Source organism: Buteo buteo, chromosome 12 (genome assembly GCF_964188355.1).
Source record: "Buteo buteo chromosome 12, bButBut1.hap1.1, whole genome shotgun sequence".
Taxonomy (NCBI): domain Eukaryota; kingdom Metazoa; phylum Chordata; class Aves; order Accipitriformes; family Accipitridae; genus Buteo; species Buteo buteo.
The window spans coordinates 6,951,368-6,970,156 of NC_134182.1; the positions used below are offsets into that span (position 1 = coordinate 6,951,368).

Consider the following 18,789-nt stretch of genomic DNA (forward strand, 5'->3'; position numbering starts at 1 on the left):
GGGGTTTTGTTTTTGTTTTTTTTTTCTCTGTTCTTCCCCTCCTCCCCCCACCCTGAAGAAGAGGAGGCACAGGGATTTGCCAAGTTACTTACCTAGGTTCACAAAAAGAGTTGTCATAATTGGGTATGTTAGTGAGCTTCTGTATCCCTGTTTTGTCTGTTCTAAATACTTGGCTTTGGCTGGGGTTCAAATCATTCCAGTGCTTTTGAGAACCATTTCAGATAACATTTAAGAACTTTACCTGTTTAAGACCTATTGTTGCTGTTTTAATATGGCAGGAAGGGATGCAGGGATTTTTAATTTCTTTTTTTTTTTTTTCCAAAATCATGGTTTCTTGGTAGTTTCTGCCTCTCATAACTATTCTCCTTGCAGAAATTCTCTGTATCTTCTTCTATCTCTGTCTCTTCTTGTTCTAACTTTTAGTACTTCTGTATTATTAAACAGGGGAGGTGTTTCACCAAACCTTGACTACATTAGACATTATGTTTGTGTTATGAAAGACTAAATATGTTCTTCTGCAAACACAATTTATATTATCATTCAAGAAAGGTTGCACAGTTTCCTTTATTTCTAATAGTAACTGGAACTTGTGTAGTGCTTTGTTATACAACTTTGAGGCTATGAAAGCTCAATTTAGAAAAAGCTGTCACTTGTTACTTGATGGATAGTATATTTTTTTTTTATCAGCAAATGCTTACTGCTTGGTTTTATGTCCTTTTTTTTTTTTTTTGCAGGAAAAATCTTTCAGTGCGTGGACTGAAATGGTGGTTTAGATGGGCTTGCATTAATTTGCTTCTTTTTATTGTACTGTTTTTTCTTACTACTCCTTCCATAATCATCTCAACGATGGACAAGTTCAATGTCACTAAACCTATTCACTACCTTAATGTGAGTATCGCCATATGTTTGGATATGGCTGTGTATCAGCCCAAAATGTTGATAAACTGATAGGTGTATAGTAAGATAATGAATCAATGTCTATAAGCTAAATTCAGTTGAAATTCTCAGGTCTCTTTTATGTAACTGCTGATTAAAAAGCATATGTCCAGAATCAGGTCTTTAGTCTTCTTTTGTTCCATGACAGTAGGCTGAAGCAATTTCACCTGAAACTTTATATTACTATAAACGTCTTGTTTATAGTAAAAATTTGAATTTCAAATGTACATAATTCTAAATTTTGTAATCAAAAACTTTTGCCAAAAATGGAATTTCAAGTCCAACTTGTATTTTGATTTTTATGGTGAGAAGGGGGGAATTCAGATTTTAAAATCTGAAGTAAAATGCCATGGTTTTATTTGGCTTATTGGATTCAAAACAGGATGGCGTGTATATCTGGTCCTAATTTGACTGCAGCTAAGGTCTCTTACAAACTGTTCATTTTAAATACTTCCCAAGCTGATGTAAACTACATAAATACTGCTTGCCAGACTTCACTCTCATGGAATTTAATTCCCAGTCCCACTCTTGTTTTTTGTCTTGCACGCCAGTGCTAAGTACTCATTTTAAGACTGTATCTGAATATAATTTCTGCAGTTCAACCTGCTATAATTTACAAATAGCAAAATATTGCGGCCTCACTTGTACTGCAGCTGCATTAAAATGTTTTTAATACTTTATTCTTCCTTTTTTTCCCCCCACTAGAATCCCATCATCAGTCAGTTTTTCCCAACGCTCTTACTCTGGTCCTTCTCAGCTTTGCTACCAACAATTGTATATTACTCAACTTTGCTGGAGTCCCACTGGACAAAGTAAGCAAGGTTTTACTCTGTTTTGGTCTTATTAGCTGAATTACTAAAATAAATAGAGAAAGTGCTTATCTTCCATGGACCTCTTAAATCCACAGAACTCTCATAGCAGGCAATGTCGTGTTCTCATCTCTTACCAATGTTAGAACCACCACTCTGGAGTTTAAGTAATTTGTAATCAACACAGCAAGTGTAATCTGACCACATGATTTGCTTATGCTCCTCCCCCCCCACTTTGTGTTTAATCAGGAAAAAAAATGTATAAGCAGGCTCAGGGGGTGTAGCTTCAGCAGGAGCATGGGAAGTGCCTCTGATCCTATAACCAGCTCACTCTCTGGGAAGATGGGAGGTGTGGGTTTGGATGCCCTCCAGGCTGAGAACATCACAGAACCCCAGAATCCTACTTCAACAGACAGTGCTCCAACTGTTGGCATGCTACTTACAAAAAGGACATCCATCTTTTTGTTGTTTTATGTGGAAAAAATGGTCTGGATGTAACTCTTGGTGTACAACTCAGTTGCTTTTGGATATTGTTAGTGGTGATCTGAGAAGACCTGTGGCACCAAGGCCCAGCAGGTGTGTTGATGCAAGATTTTCAGATATGACTGGTGCGCTCCAGAGATGTGAAGCACAGTGATGTGCTGCTGACTTGGAGAACTCAGCACAGCTTGGTTTGGCGTACCAGATTTCATCCCCAGTTTCCCTACAGTCAGATAAAAGCATGATACTGCACACTGAATCCCAGCTTCATTTAACTTCACTCAATCTTTTTCCATAATGCCTGCAGCTATTTTTTGTTTGTTTTTATGTTCTAAGGTCAATTTTTTTTTTACTTTTTAATCTTTTGTACCATTCCCTTGTAAGACACCATGTCCAGAAGCTACTGTTTGTTCATCACAGTTGTATTCTTTTCATCAACTTTTTTTTTTTTTGGTAGTTGTACTAGGCACATGAACTTTGAGCCCTTCTCAATCAGTTGAAATAGTTTTCTCAAGTCACTAGTGATCACAGATCTGATTTCAAGCCTTTGTATAGTTATCCTGATATGTCCCACAGTGTCCAAGGGCTACATGATCCTATAATAAAACCTCTGTGGTTTTAATGCCCTATCAGATACCACCTTTAACAGTCTGAATAGTTTATAGCAGTTGCTGTGCTTTTCTGGCAACAGTGTGTCACTAGATAGATGTTCCCACTACTGTAGTAGGGGTATAGCATTAGTAGTGTCATGTTGTTACCAAAGAGTTGACACTTGGCAAAGACGGTCAGATAGCTTGTCCAAGTGTCTGGTTTCTTGGCAGTGGTGCCCTTTTATGAACTGGCTAATCCCTCTTGGCATAACACTTGAAGAGCTGTTTGTTTACAAGCTGTTGTGAGATGTGAGTATCATTGGATGAGAGACCAGCTGTGATTGTTGCATATCCCCTTGCTTGTGGTGCAGACCTGTAGTGATGCTAATCCAGAGTTTGGATTAATGTTCAGAAATGTTTTCTTTGCCCAAGAAGATATTGAGAGCCTGCTTGGTCCAAATTAGTGAATATCTCAAAGATGTTCGTTTTGTGAGTATCTTGTAGCAATGTGATATGGTAGGGGAAGCTGCAAGTCTGACAGGTGTGGACTTTCTCTGGGCAAGATCCTTCATGGGTGGAAGTCTTTTGTATGAGTTTCTTGCTGAGTAACTTTTTATGTTGGTAGATCTGCAGAGAACAGAATAATGATGCATAAAGTCTACATATTTTTGATCTTCATGGTATTGATTCTGCCCTCCCTTGGTCTGACCAGGTAAAGAATTATAGTTTAATGGAGTAATGTTTGAGTATTTTAATCATATGAGACATCTTCTGTTCTTTAGTTGCTAGTTGAGGTATAGCTGATGTACCCCCACTCCCTCCAGTGTGTATGGTTGTACTGTCATTATGCATTAGATTTCAATGCTCAACTTTCATGTGAGGACCTCGTAGCCCTTAAAGTTTCTAAAGGCTGACTTTTCTTTTAGTAAAGAAATTTAAGACCTTTTAAGATCAATGACTAATTGAAAGTTGCCCATACTCACCATCGTAGCTGAGAACCCAGTTTCCTGACTATGTCTTATACTTCAGTTATAGTTGTCCTTTTCTTTCCACCTTTACAGTATTTGACTGTTTCCCTGACTAACCTGGTAATATGTATTTGTCCTATCTATATAATCACTGCTAAAAATGAATCATTAAAACTTCATATTGAAGTAGATGGTTTTGTTTTGTTTGATTCTGTATCTTTTTTCCTATTTCTGACTATCAGTAACTGTGATAAAGCTAAAGTAGTATTCAGATTATTTGATTAAATTCTCTCTATCCACTATCCTTATCTGAACTACTTAAAAAGAGAAGCAATTTTACACAGTACTAAGCTGTTGGAGACTGAATTACATTAACCATCTTTCTTTCAGCCTTGATTTTTTTTTCCGTTGGCTGTTTGACAGAGAATCATCTGATTCTGCAGTTAGGCTGGAGTAAGTATTAACAACTCTTTGCTAAAGGAATACTTAAGACTTTTTTTTTTTTTTTTTTTTTTTTTTTTCTGTTGACTAACCTTGGTTAGTGTTTATTAAAATTTGCTTGGGGATGGTACCCTGTGGGATGATGTTGATCTTCTGAATAAGGGCAGGAGAATGTAAGTGATTTTGCTATGAAGAAATCCATACTTGTTTCCTGCTAGCTGATGTACGCAAACATTCAATAAAGAGACAGTTATTTTTCCAAAACCTTACAAATTTTGTAGAAGACAAGAAAAGATGGGATGATATGATGCAGGCGAGAGGGGACCAGAAAATGTGCTGAGGATTGTTGCATATCATGGACAGATGATCTTCCCAAGGATTACAGCGAGACCAAATAGCTGCAGCAGTTCTCTTTCTGAAATCTATTGACTCTTGATTTTAAGAAACATGAACATTTTCACACCAGCATTGCAAATTTGCACATATTGGTTATTATAAGCTCTTGTGACTGTGGCTGGAGGGAAAGAATAGAATGCAGTTATTAGCACATAGTTAGGTTTCCAAATGCTGTTTCAAAATCAGTAACAAGAAGACAATTAGGAGTTACTAAGCTAGGAAAGATAATTATTCTCTTGCAGTCTTATCTCATCTTGTCTTGGGTTGCTGTTGCAGACATCACATGATGCTCTTGTCTGCTATCAGCCACCCATCAGACTGCTGTATATTTTTTTGAAGAGTTTATTCCTCATCCGAACTGCAGCTTAGCCAGGCTCTTACAGCGTACTGCACTTACTGTATTTATAGCTGTGTAGTACTCTTTTTCAACAAGATTATCAGAAGTCTTCTAGCCACTTCTTATGGTGGCCAGTGCTTATCCTTATGGTAAGAGATTTCCAAAGGTGATGGGGATCCACTGTATATAAGCTATATTTGCTTGTCTGCTTTCCAGTCACTGTCTGATGTCTTTCCTTGCAGATGTGTCTTTTTGCCTGACCAGGGAGCCTTCTTTGTGAACTACGTGATTGCCTCTGCTTTTGTTGGCAATGGGATGGAGTTGCTGCGCCTGCCTGGGCTCATCCTTTACACCATACGAATGATAATGGCCAAGTCCACAGCAGAAAGGAAAAATATTAAACAGGTATTAGAGCCCCTCCTTAGCAAGTGGCAATTAAATGACTGATTCTTATCAGAAACAGTGGGAGCCCCCATCCTTCATACCATTAACTATCATCTCCTGTCTGTTTTTTGGCCTTTGTTTCATTCATCCATGACAGATTCATATTCCCTTCATTTGCAGCACAGATAATGGGGAGGTATTTATTCAAGTCAGAGATGGTCAAAAATCAAAACCCAAGCTCTGAACTTCAGGTATTACTCTCTTCATAGCTCCAAGTCAGAGTTTTATGATTTGGATTTTATAGGATAATTCTAATGGATTTTATCTTACAGTCTAAACTTCAGTTTTGTAAAAATTCAAATCTATGTTAGTTTCTTCTGTCAGCCTGCAGGTGTGTACAACTTACTTTAACTTGAACATACATCTAGCAAAATATATACTTATTGTCTATATTCCATTTTAAGTGGAGAGCTTTCACTTCCAGATAATGTGTCATCTTGTAGCTTGAAATTCCAGGTGTTACAATGGGAATTTAAGCCTGTATACAGCTGCCCCTGTTCTTTTTCTTCTTTCTTTTTTTTTTTTTTTCTTTTTTATGGGTGGGTAGGTTCCATTTTTAAAAGATTCTTTTAAACATTAACTTCTGTTAACTGTTGAATATTACCCCTTGCTCTGGTTGAAATTATTTATATTGATTTCCTCATCCCAAGAAGAAAAAGTGGGAATACTGACCACACCAAAGCTTTGGTATCTTGAGCTTTCCATACTGGGAAAGCCAACACAAGGAACGGTACAGATTCAATTAAATCTGCAGTGAGATGAAGGTTCTGAGTTTGGCACAATTATTTTCTGCCTTGTGGTTTTAAGTAGTTGCTTCTTGTAGATGAAAACAGATTCTCTGAGGAATTACTTTAAGGCTATGAAAGAAGCAGCATATTTTCTGTAAGTACAGATGCATAAAATGCATAATACTTCATCTCTCTAATTATGTCATTTATGCCTCTTAGGGAAGTAACTGATCTCTCATAGGGAGAGAATAAGAGAAGGTGAATTGTTGCTTTAGTGAATCTCTTCTTAACTCCTGACATATTGATAGATGACATGAGTGGCTTGGATGTTTTGTTTTTGTTCCTAGCAACAAGCATTTGAATATGAATTTGGAGCAATGTATGCCTGGATGTTGTGTGTGTTCACTGTCATCATGGCCTATAGCATTACGTGTCCCATCATTGTTCCATTTGGTAAGTTTTCCAATGAGCTGTGGGCACTGTGTGAGCGGGATGGGGGCATGTGGGAGGTTTGGAAGGCCCAGTTCTGCATTCTTATCCCAGTTCAAATGCTGATAATCCTTAGGACTTGGATCCAAGTTCCTTCCTTTCTTGTGGAAAACACAGGGCAAAACATGGTGAATTACTTAGCTCTTGTACTTCCTTTAGAAGTAGAAAATATATTTAATGTCTATTAGATGCTTATTTTGTTTCTCAAGTTTGAGTGTACTAGCTCTGGTGGTGGTTTTTAATAGTTAAGCGTAGGAGATTAGGTAGGTTTGAGGATGAGGAGATTACTTTTTATCTCTGGGTTCTTGAGGTCTAGGAGAAGCAAGCCGCAGAGGGTACCCAGCCTAGAGGTCCACCTTAAGCAGCCAAACTTGAGTTGAGCTTTAGGCTCATTTGAAATAACTTTTGTCCTAAAGTTTGACTGATGTATGTAAAATGAAGCACAAAAATAAGCATGTTGACCCAGAAGCAAGAGAGTGGAAAACTGCCTCTCCTTTTCACTACTGCCCCTCTTCTCCATTGCAAACCATTTATCTAAAATTCCACATCCTGAATGAGAATGAGAAAAGGGGCTGTGGTTATCACTGTGCTATGGACAGCTCTATGCTCCATGGTCCTGTCTGCAGGGATGTGACCTAATGATGTACTGACTGCTTTGCTGGGACATGGTCTTGGCGAACACCATAGCTGCCCTTTGACCAGAAAAGGAAATGCTGTATACTCTGGTAGATTAGCTGGCTTAGAAAGCCAGTCAACTAGGAGTTGAGGGCTTGTGGATAGAGCCCTTATTCAGCTCTTATTCAGTTGGTTTATCTCTGTCCCATGAACAAAACTTAACATTTCTGCCTTAAGTTGCCTATGTATCTGGCTTTGACTACTTTCTTCTTCCTGTACCAGCCATTAAATCCTGTATGGGTGTGCAAGAAACTTAGCAGTCTGTTAGAGAACTCATAGACAGTTGTCCATCTTTAGCGACTGTGACATGAGCTACATCTTATGTTATTGCATCTTTCATTCACAGAGATTCTGGACTGTCATAAGAATTATGTATAAAGAATCATTTCAGCAGCTACAGATAGTTCCACTCTGGAAACCTGTTTAACAGGCATAAGTAGTACTAAATCATTTTATATAGTTGGTATTTTCCTTTTCTAATCCAAAATTTTAGAGAGCTAGATACAACATAATTGCCTATTAGATATTGTTCAGAACTGATTTTAATCAACAACCTTATTATTGGGAGAATGTGGCCAATTTTTTTGTAACAATGTTCTTTATTTACATTTCGTTTTGTGTGCAGTTGTAAATCTGAATGTGGTAGTGCATACCAGAGCTGTTGCAATTCATAGCTGTCACAGCAGTAACTGACTTTTTTTGGGGGGATAAGAAATAGCTGACTTGAAATCCAGTCATTAATGTGTTGAAGGCTGAGAAAGAGACATTAAGCCACTGTTTGACCTTTCTTCCTTACCAGGACAGTGGTGGAGGAGTTACCGAGTCTCCCCTACCAGCTTGGCCTCATGTGCCAGCTCTAGGAAGGAGCTCTGGGTTCTTTCTGGGAGCACGAGTGGTGCCGCAGAGAAGTGTGTGGAGAAGGGGAAGCCATGGGGAGACTGCGGGAGCCTTGGGCTGGGGATGCAACAACCTTAGGAGCAGGCTGCTGTCATGGAGCTGTACCCCACTCATATTTGGCCTGTATCCACTATTGGAATCTAGATTTTCAGTCACTTGGTTAGTGTAGATCTCATCACAGAATTGCTGCTTTTTGTCAAGTCTTCAACCACCTCCCTTGGCTGTCCCTTTTTTCCTTCCAGGTTTAATATACATACTCCTGAAGCACATGGTTGACCGTTATAACCTTTACTATGCATATCTCCCTGCCAAGCTAGAGAAGAAGATGCACTTTGCGGCTGTGAATCAGGCCCTTGCAGCTCCAATTCTCTGCCTTTTTTGGCTCTATTTTTTCTCATTTTTGCGGCTAGGTAAGTATTACCTATTTCCACCTAGAAGCTGTTCCTACTTCTCTTGTCAACTTACCTGAATTACATGTGAAGTTTCGTTGGTTTTATGGGCTTTTCTTTTTGCTTGCATAAATGGGAAGTCATAGTGGTTACCTGTGGCACTGAATTATACAACACTTGCAGCTTACACAAGTTTGCATAAGATACTCTGATGGCGGTAGCTGATATGTTAAATTAAAACTGTTAGCATGGAACTTCATACTTCTTCATTTTACAGGAGATCATGTGTTCCCTAAATCTGTGGAGTTTGAATTGGCCAGTTAGGCTGTGGAGTGACAGACAGTAAAAATCATTAAATAAAACACAAATGTATTCAGAATTAGCTCTTACTAGAAAGATGGTCCCTGGCTTCACTACCTGCATTTGTGTAGTCTGTGCATAAGTTTAATTTGCTTGGGTGAATTGGCTACTGCCTCCATTGTACAGTTGTCATTTGGAAAAAAAAAACCTGTTAAAATGTTGGCTACTGCTAGTAAGACCTGCGTTCTACATCATCTGTCAAACTTTACATGGAAGACTGCAGTGAGATGGTAACTCTCGTCCCCAGTTTAAAAACTCATGTTTTGTGTGTAATTTATTTTAAAAATAGGGACATTCTGTATTTTGCAAATACTTGGCATTGATAATATTGGCTGTGGTGTACTAACAGCTTTGATGTCAGAAAAGGTAGGCAATAGCTCATGGCTTTTTATCTGTGATATAGGAGGAAGCATTTGGCATGGAACAGGAGTGCCGGTGGTGCTGGAAGGAGTTTGGCTTCCCTTCCCGGGAAGGAGGCCCTTGGTATCTAACTGTATTTTGCCCTCTTCTCTGCTTTCACAGCGCTGATGACAAATGACCATGCTTGCATTGTGTTTTTCTAGCATACCAGTAGTAAAAAAGATATTGTTGGCAGACTGTCATCTAACTTCAGAGATAGCTCCCTGTGGAAGTAAGAGGCACTCGGAACTATTGCTTCAGGCTGTCCTTGGATTTGAGCAGATGTCCCTGCATTACTTGTATGTTTTGGAGCTTGTTTTTTCCCTTGTTTTGAGAGCTGTCTTTGCAACCAGGAAGACCAATAAATCTATGTCCTCTAAAATAACGGTAGCATTTCTAGAGCATGCTTTAGAAAAATCAACTCCAAACACACAGCAATTGATGCGCCTCTTTACTTGTTATGAAGGAAATCCTGGTGTAGTAAAAATGAAATCTTTATAATAATGTTTTCTGGTTCTGCATCTATGGTAAAACCATCATTTGTCATGGACCATAGTAATGGAAAATACAGGCTGGATTACCATGTTTAGTTTGGTCAGTGTAGAGGATCCCGTTTACAGGATGTTGTTCAGTGATTTGTCAGTGCACAGGGCAGTCTAGCCAAGCAGTGTGAGTCTGAGAGGTAGGAACTTGAGATTTTGATTTTGTTGCCATTGATTTCATTGCTGCTTCTTGTGCCAAAGAGAAGGAAGGAGGGGGAAGAGTGCCCTGCTTCCTTATCTGCAGAATAAATTGGTTTATGGTATGTAAAGCTTGATTGCTTAAGTCATTGATTTGTGTCTGGTATGGATATTTCAGTCTCATTGCAGAGTACAGTGATAATACTCTGTTTTCTCACTTATTATATTAATGTAAGGCTGGAAGGACCTCTATCCCAGTTCTCAGTCAGGATCAAATATCACTTGACTGCATACAGAAGGTGATAGGCTGTACTGGTGTCATCCATTTCCTCCTCAGTTGCTGTTTTCTTCCTCAGCTCTCATGCCATCTGTCCATCATACACCTAAAGCACCACTGGGCCTCTCACAACAGAGGAGGTGACAGTACAATCTGCAGTTCAGCCTCTGTCTCTTGGGATAGTCACTTAAGTCCCATGTTCTCTAGAACTGTTGGCAGGGAGGAGTGCTGACAACACAGGGCAGGGAAAACTGATCTTTGGAGATTTCTTCTTCCTTGATCTCTGCTGTTTGCTTTGTGGCTCACACCATACATTGGCTTTGGTGTAGACATACCTCACCAGCTGGTAAATACTGATGCAGCCTATGCTTATAAAGCAACCTCTTCTGAAGGACATTCCAGAATACCCATAGGGAGGTTTTTCACTTCCCTTTTTTGTTTGAATAGTGACATGATTGTGGGTTTTTTTTGTTTTGTTTTTTTGCATGTGCGTGCGTGCGTGTATGTGTTTTTCCCCTCATGAATAGATTTGTGCAGGACTTATATAACCTGCTAAAAAGTAAAACTTGTCTATTCTGTGCTACTGCATATGCTGGGGTTACCACAAAATATTTGAGGGTTGGTGTCGCCTCTTTTGACTAAAGAAGCTTGGAAACAGCTAGGTTTTGTGGTTTGTTTTTTTTTCCCCTAATATCTTACTCAAGTCATTTTTGCTGCAAAATGAGATTAATTTCTTCAGAATATTTCCCTAGTGGACCTGGAGAATAATAAGTCACTGTAATCACTACAACTTTTTCCATACTAGAGGCTGCTACTATGTCCTTTCCTATAGTTCTCTCTCTCTCTCTCTGAAGAAAAACTTACCTTTCAGCTTAGTTCGTTTACTCGGTTTCTTCTGTTGTTCCTTCTCCTTGGATTCCTCCCAGTTCTGTCCATATTTTGTCGTGGTGTCCTGCACAGACAAGGCTGCTCAAGTTGAAGGCGCTCAGTAGCACCAGATTATTTTGTGTAGGTACCAGAGACTTGCTGCTTTTTTTTTTTTTCTTCCCTTCTTCCCATGTTTTGTGATAGAATCACACTATTGACTGTTTCCAGCTTGTAATCGTCAGTTGTATTCTGCAGTGCTACAGGTTTGTTATCCCTCTACATTTCATTTTTCCTTCCAAAAGGAAGTTATTTACAGTTTTCTAGGTACAATTTCATCTTACTGTTTATTTTGGGGGTTTTTGTTGGTTTTTTTTTTTCCTTGAAAGAGGGTGGGGTTGGTTTTTTATTGTTTTTTTTCATTTGGGTTGTTTGTAAGCCATCCAGTTTGGTGCCATCATCATATTTAATAAATGGACTCTATCTATTACATTTCACAGATCATTTATGAAAGTATTTTAGAAGTGGGTCTGGAATAGATGACTGAGGGAGGAGAAGAATCGCTCTGAGTCTTGTTTATCATTCAAGTATTGCAGCTGCCTTTCTTGGCCTTTAAGGAAGCTGGGAAACAGCTTGTTCAGCGGTTTTACCAGTCAAGGAGCTTTGTGCATAATGAGGTTCTCCTGTTTGTGTCTGGAAGTGGCGTGCCCAGTCCTCTAAGGGGAACACCCCCCCACCCCCACCCCCCCCACCCCCCCCGCCCCGAGACTTCTGAAAATGGGGAAGATAAAGTAAAGGTTTGTTTGGTTTAGTGTTTTTTCCTGCTATGTATTTTTATATTGTATTCTCTGGATATTTTTCTAGGCTTTAAAGCACCTACAACCATGTTTACCTTCCTAGTTGTCAACATCACAATTATCATTTGCTTGGCTTATACTTGTTTTGGCTGTTTCAAGTACCTGAGTCCACTGAATTATAAGGTAAGTGATGGATACCTAACACCTTTCAGCACCTACCTATGTGCTTGACATAGCACCAGCTCTTCCTACTGGGTTGTTTGTGCCTCCTCACTAGCAATGTCTGTCCATAAAGGTTCATAGCGGTAAGATGGCTAAGGAGGGCTGGTGGTAGACGTAGGCTGCTTGGCACAGTGGAAAGTCTGCAGTGTTAGGAACTGAATTTGAGAGGAAAGAGCAGTATGGAAGAAGTATGCAAGAGGATTGGAGGAGAGAGTACCAGCACTGCAGAGAGATCTGTCTGTGCAGGTTTTTGGGCACTTATGATCTCTCTATATTGTTTTGACTTACCAATTTGATATTGTCTCTCTTCCTTTCCCCACGTGTTACTGGTTACAGATAGAAGACACACAAGGTGAAAGAGGAAACGACACAGATGTACCAGCCATCCCAACATCTTCTGTAAGAAGTTAAGAGTTACTAATCTTCTCTTACGTTTCCTAGAAAAACTTAATTTCTCACCCCACTAACCAAAGAGCTTGTGTAGGACGTATTAGTCTGAATGGACTGTGGGACTTCACATATGCATGTGGGACCACAGAGTTCTGCGGCTGGGCTCCTTGACTGTTCCCAGGTGATGTTCCAGAAGTACCTTCGGCTGACGTTTTAGGAGTAGTTGAGACATGCTACTTCCAGCAGCAATGTACACTGTGTTCTGGGCCTTACACCAGACAGATCCTCACATCTGGACTGCTGCCAAATGCAGTCAGTTGCCGCTGCTTTGTGACTTTCAAAGTTGTGACGTGTAGCAGATCTTACCTGCCATGTCACTAAAAAGGATGTAGGACAGAGGTAGAAATAGGGGCCTTTGTACCACAGTCTACAAGTACAGGTGAGTGTTGCACCAGGAAGCCTCCGTTAGGGTGCCAAAGGCCTTAGGTGTTAAGGTGAAGAATGGGAAATGGATGAAAAGAAGAGTGGCGAGGGCGTTATCCTGGGTGAATTATCCTAACGTACTTTGAGAGACTAGTAAAATCCTTAATGCTTGTGATTTCAGATGTATGTCCCCCGAGTTTTGCATCCTCATTGTACAGAAAGGACGATACTTGCCCATAAGGAGCAACAATCATATGGCACCATGGACAACACTTGTTCACAGGCAGAAGGAATCATAAACTATTCTGCTGGATCTGCAATTACTGAGCAGGCACAGAGAGGTTCGCTTTGAATGCCAAGGACTAACACAAGGTGGAGCACTTGGTCCAGGTTTAGGAGAACTAATTCTACCCCCCCCCACCCCGCCCCACCTCACCTTCTAAGTATTCTGTTTTATTTACATATTCCTGCCTACAGAAGAGGTACAGAAATAATTCATTGTGTGGTCTGCAGCTGTGCTCAGAGATTAAAAAGCAGATGCCTTGGGACTGATTGTTTTCCAGGCTGTCTACACACATTGTGAAACAAACGTGTTGAACGCATTGATGCTGATCCTCAGGGACTTCACTTATGCTATCTCACGACTTGCCTTATGAAGATAACTTATGCTGCATATCGATAACTGGTCACCAAAGCAAATGCAGCTATGACAGCTGCCATTTATTTATTAAAAGTAATTCTTCCTTTTTAAAAAAAAACCCAAAACCAACACAACCCTTTAGTATTTATAAACCTCTTGGGATGCGTTAAATCCTGATGCAATGTCACTTTTGGTGAAAATGCTGTTTGCGTGGGTGCTGAGGATGGTGTGTGGGAGTGTCTCCTCTTGTCACCCAAAGTAGTTGGTACAGACTTGATCATGTTACTTTTTTTCCTTAGAAGAGATGAGGGAGTTACTGTGCACTTGGGTACTACAAGTACCAAAGCGAAATGACTAGTGTAAAGAAGGGAGTGATTTATCTGATTGTGGTTTTATATATTTTTTTGGAGGGCGTTTAGGTTGTTAGTTTCTGTTCACTATTTTTAAGGGCCTTCCACAATTAAAAGTTCACCTGCCAACAATAAAGGATGTAAACATTTTATCTTTCTTTTAATCTTGGGGTCAAAATGACAGCTCTCTGGGTTTTCTCTATAGTGCCAATTATATGAACTGTAAGATAGTAAGTTTTTAAATTATGTAATAGGTGCCAATTTATTCCAAAGTACATTGTGTCAAAGTGTAACTAATAATCACAAAGCAATAAAACACTGAGTTCAGATAAATTTCAGGCTGTCTTGATTTTTTTTCTTTGTGTATTGAAACAGTTCTTTTGCTAGCGGCCTCACAGCATGATCAATGTCATGAACTGTTCATAAGAGCACTGTCATAAGGCTTAGAATGACAGTATGTCCCATGAGAGATTTGAATACTTTTAAATTTCTCTAGGGGATGAATCTTGATGACCTTTGGGTAGGAGAAGGTTTTGACCCTCCCAAGCCCTCTGTTTGCCTGCTCATTGTTAAACTGTTAGTTCCTGAACTTGATCTTTTCTAGCATGTCTGTGAAGCAGCAACATCTTGAGATTGGAGTAGAATTTGTGTCATAAATAAGTGTATGCAGATATTCAGTGTCTTGCAGGACTGCTTCCAGCTTCCCGAGACCAGCACTCTGGACAAATGCTGAGTAGGAGACCTGCCCTGCTGCAAGAAGGACACTGCAGAGCTTTGACAACCCTGATGACAAGCCGTGTCTGTTAGTTGAAGGTACACATAACTCCTGGTTCTTAAAAAGCAAGGGAGGAGCCTTGTCTGGTGGGGGGGCATGGATTTGTGTCAGACTTTATACTGTCACTTCAGTGTTGCAGTTTAGTCAGGGAGGATGTGTGTGTGTGTTGATTTTAGCTATCGTGGTATTACTAGAGATGGTACGTCCACTGAATATTGTGGGGTTTTTTTAGTGATCATGGTATTACTGGAGGTAGTATGTACCCTGGAGACAAACTGCCATTTAAGATTGGTATTCAAATCAAGAAAAAAGAAAACCAACAGATTCCACAATTTTTACTTGTCTCTGAGTATCTCATACAGATGTGAGGACAGAAGGAGGAGATAGAGCCTGTTGTATTAATTAGATCAGACGTGTATGATTGTTCTAACTCATTTCTAGCTGCGGTACCCCATCTTATACCAGTGTCTGCAGAAGCAGTGGACACTTACGTGTATACTAATTGAGGAATCAAATAAATGATTCAGCTACCACACTTGACCTATTTACAGTGCTGGCACTGCAGGATTTTTATGCTCTGTGGTATAACTTACTTTTTTGAACAAGTGACTTTTGATATTCACTGTGAGGTTCTATATGCCATATCAAGGACAAAAACTCTTTTGGTGATTGGATTTCCTTTTTGTGCTTGGAAGGCTGCTGAACCTTGGTAATGAAGCTCCTTGTGGCTGGCACAGGTTCAGTACAGAGCGAGCCAGCTCTGCTGTGAACTTGAATAAACCCACCTCCAGTCATGCTAACGTGCTTCAGATACAGAATATGGAAAACCTACTAGGTAATGGAAAGTTGCATGTTGCTAAATAGTCATTGCTGGTATTCGAGGAACCAGTTTGTGTGTCTGATGGGGAAACCACCTGCATATTTCACTTATCATGTAGCAGCCATTCTTGTTTGCCACTGTACACTGTTGCAGTTAAACTCATAGAAATGTCTATGATATTAAGACATGCACTAGTTTGAGTAAAGGCCAGGATCACCTAGTAGTAAATTATCACAAGACCTCCATGTACAGCAACACACAAATTAAAGGCTGGTTTATCAGCTTTGCTGTGTTGTGCTTGCTTCCCTAGTATCTTTTGGTTCCTTCTCTGAGAGCTGGAAGTAATTAGGAAACTGCACTGGCTGTAATTTGTTCCTTCATGCTGGTGGATATCTCTGAGAGGATAAAATTAGATCAGCAGGAGAAACTCCTTGCATTCCTTGCTGAGCCTTAGAGAAAAGCTGAGGGATGGAAGCCTCCACAAATGTGGATATTGGCTGCACTGTATCTGAAATTCATATTTAAAGCCATTGCACATTCTTTACTGTTCTTTTTATAAATCTTTTGGCAGGAAGCCTAAGCAAATGGCCCAGCTGGAGTTACTGATTGTAGCTCCCAGAAGCCATATTTGTTGAGATCCAGCGCCTGCTGCTTGCCTTGCATTGCTCAGTTGGAACAACTCCTCCCCCCCACCTTGGTCCTTGCTAAGTCCTTACTTGCGTTCTAGCAGCCGCCACCAGCAGTTCTTCTGTGGAACATGAATCCTGGACAAGTCTGACATTTGAGAATGAGTAAGCCCTACAGTGTGGTCTGTGATGGGATTCTCTGTGACACAGCTGAGGGGACAACCTTTGAAAAGTTGAAGGATGGAGCTCATTCGATACCGTACAATTCAGTACCCTTCTGCAAACACTTCGCTATAGACTATTTTCTTCTGTAGTGAAGAAAATGCTATATGGTACGCTGAGACTCCAAAAAAACCTTGGCTTGTTTAGATATACCTATCTCTGTGCCAGTTAGAGCTTATTCTAGATGTATGCCCAATCTGGTTCACCTCCAGCCCTGTTGAAACACATCCCCAACACCCAAATGACTGCAATTTCTCATTTGCATTAGGTGCACACGTTCATGTCTTGTTTTTCTTGGGGCTTTTCCCATGTCTTGAGCCAAAAGCAGATTTCTGTGCTGGCTAAGCTTTTAATGCTTCAGTGTAGCACTAAACCATGTTCTTTCTGTCTCTTTACAGAAATCAAATTCCCAGCTCTGCTTACCCACAGATGCTAGTAGCACAACTGAAAGCTTTCTCATGTATGATCTACATGAGTTCATTTATTAGTATTTGGAAGCCTTTTACTTTGATGCTTTTCAAGAAGGTGGGCTTGCCCTACAAGCAGCAGGCCACAGAATTGTTTTCCTGGGTCTTGGCAAAAGTGAGGTGAGAGGCACAGGAAGATTTGAGGAGGAGGGGTGTTTTTCTGTCACTAACACAAACCCATGTCCATTGAGTACAAAGAAAAGACACGCTTTATTGTCTCTAAACTGCAACGATACAAGGAAATACACACTTCTAATTCCAAATGATGGCCAGGGTCATAACTTTCAAAGAGGCCATGTGTCTTGTCTTCTTAAAGTGGTCTTGCAAATTCCTTCTCTGTCCAATCTAGGCAAGACTTCTTGAATGATTCTGCTTGTCACCTGTCTGTAACAGCTGCAAGTGCCTGTTTCAGATATTTCAGAGGTACAGTAGTTGTTCTTTCTTTCTGAGGACAGCTGTCTGACAGATCAAAACAGAAAGGAAATTACCGAAAGCAGAGACACTGAAGATTGGGTCATTATAGTAGAACATTCTTGCCTCTAATTTTTTGGTTCTTGGGTTAACTCCTGACTCTTGCTTTGTATCTGACATCCTATTGGTTAGGCCGTAGCATCTCAGCTGGAGCAAGTGCAACTTCCCAGTTTTTTTGTGCTCAAACACAGAGCTCCTGGGTTATCTTCACTTGTTCTTTGTTAGCAGAGTCTGTAAGCATTTGTTGCTTGGAGAGAATGTGTATCAAGATCAGCTGTCTTTCTATTGCATGTACTATAATTAGCTTTTAATTCTTTTGATGAAAGAATGAATGTGGCTCCATGAATTAACTGGTGTAGTACACAAAGCTGCTTCTCCCTACTCAGTGTGCCTCCGTTACTAATCTCTTCCAACCAGGAGCCTGCAGGTATTACAGGGCGACTCTGGACTCCTGGTTGAAAGCAAACCTTGTTCCTTTCCTGTAGGAGGATTTGTTCCCTGCCGTAGCAGGTTATTTCCTGCCTTCCTAAGTGAGTTCCAGTGTAACACGTATCTGATCATATCACTTTTGAATGGATTGAAAGTTCCACCTCAAGCCCAACTTTTATGGCTAGTGGAAAATAACATTCTGTGTGTTAAATAATAATTTCACTAACTTAACCAGCTAAATATATTTCCAGCTTCAATTCTGGATGGAGTTTGCTTTCCACTAAAGTTCTGGTTTGGAAATGTCTACTGATAGGAAGTTTGTTGTCTTCAGCAGTCCAGAGCTTCATCCCATCTTATAAATTCCTGAAGATGTGATAGGTATGTGATACATACGATATAACACAGATATGACAGCGTAATTTTAGGGCCTTAAAACACTTCTACCTTCCAGACTGTAAACTGATGATTATGTTTAGATCTTGAAGTAAAATATCTTTCTCTGAGAAGTTACAGGACAGTGGTTGTGAGATCTGATCTCCTTGAACGCTCTATACTAGATCTGTGCATAATATTCAGGTGGGAATGGGAGGGACCGTAAATAGCCAAGAAGGAGAGGGAAATTTTCATATCTGTTTCTAGACTCAGTGGTTAATTAAGTGCTGGTTAATAGTTAATGAAGACACTCTTCTCAAAAGTGATGTTTAAAATAGAGTTCGAGAAATCCAATGTATGGTATGTCATAAGGGACTCCTAAATAAAACAGGAGCCAGAATTTGTTGCTGTCTCAGATCATTACTGCCACGTGGTTCTGAACCTCCAATTTTTATGTAGTGGTGCAAAAGGGTGAAAGTTTTTCATGGAAGCTAGTGACTGTTTTTGAAAGGTATCTATCTGTTGTGCTTCTCAGATGTTTATTAAAAAAAAAAGTTGCAGTACAGGAGGAAAACTGAGAGCAGAGGGAATGTAAGATAGATGTATTTTTGTACACAGCTTGCCTT

General features: G+C 39.9%; 1 protein-coding gene across 9 annotated transcripts in view; it reads left to right on the forward strand.

The window, feature by feature from the left end:
* Nucleotides 1–18,789, forward strand: part of TMEM63A (transmembrane protein 63A) — a 50,256-nt gene that overhangs the window by 19,572 nt on the left and 11,895 nt on the right. Inside the window, exons 15-29 of one of the 9 annotated variants that reach the window (XM_075042531.1) lie at nucleotides 735–888; nucleotides 1,642–1,748; nucleotides 3,441–3,527; nucleotides 4,174–4,236; nucleotides 5,200–5,362; nucleotides 6,477–6,582; nucleotides 8,433–8,600; nucleotides 12,024–12,139; nucleotides 12,515–12,577; nucleotides 13,173–13,363; nucleotides 14,670–14,794; nucleotides 15,452–15,591; nucleotides 16,148–16,367; nucleotides 16,823–17,011; nucleotides 18,043–18,169. In XM_075042531.1, the coding sequence (XP_074898632.1) occupies nucleotides 735–888; nucleotides 1,642–1,748; nucleotides 3,441–3,527; nucleotides 4,174–4,236; nucleotides 5,200–5,362; nucleotides 6,477–6,582; nucleotides 8,433–8,600; nucleotides 12,024–12,139; nucleotides 12,515–12,577; nucleotides 13,173–13,343 (1,198 nt within the window). In that variant the 3' untranslated portion in view covers nucleotides 13,344–13,363; nucleotides 14,670–14,794; nucleotides 15,452–15,591; ... (1 more) ...; nucleotides 16,823–17,011; nucleotides 18,043–18,169. Of the gene's footprint in view, nucleotides 1–734; nucleotides 889–1,641; nucleotides 1,749–3,440; nucleotides 3,528–4,173; nucleotides 4,237–5,199; nucleotides 5,363–6,476; nucleotides 6,583–8,432; nucleotides 8,601–12,023; nucleotides 12,140–12,514; nucleotides 12,578–13,172; nucleotides 14,315–14,659; nucleotides 14,795–15,451; nucleotides 15,592–16,147; nucleotides 16,368–16,822; nucleotides 17,012–18,042; nucleotides 18,170–18,789 lie in introns of those variants that run through there. The other 8 variants (XM_075042533.1, XM_075042530.1, XM_075042539.1 and 5 more) reach the window with 8 other exon arrangements.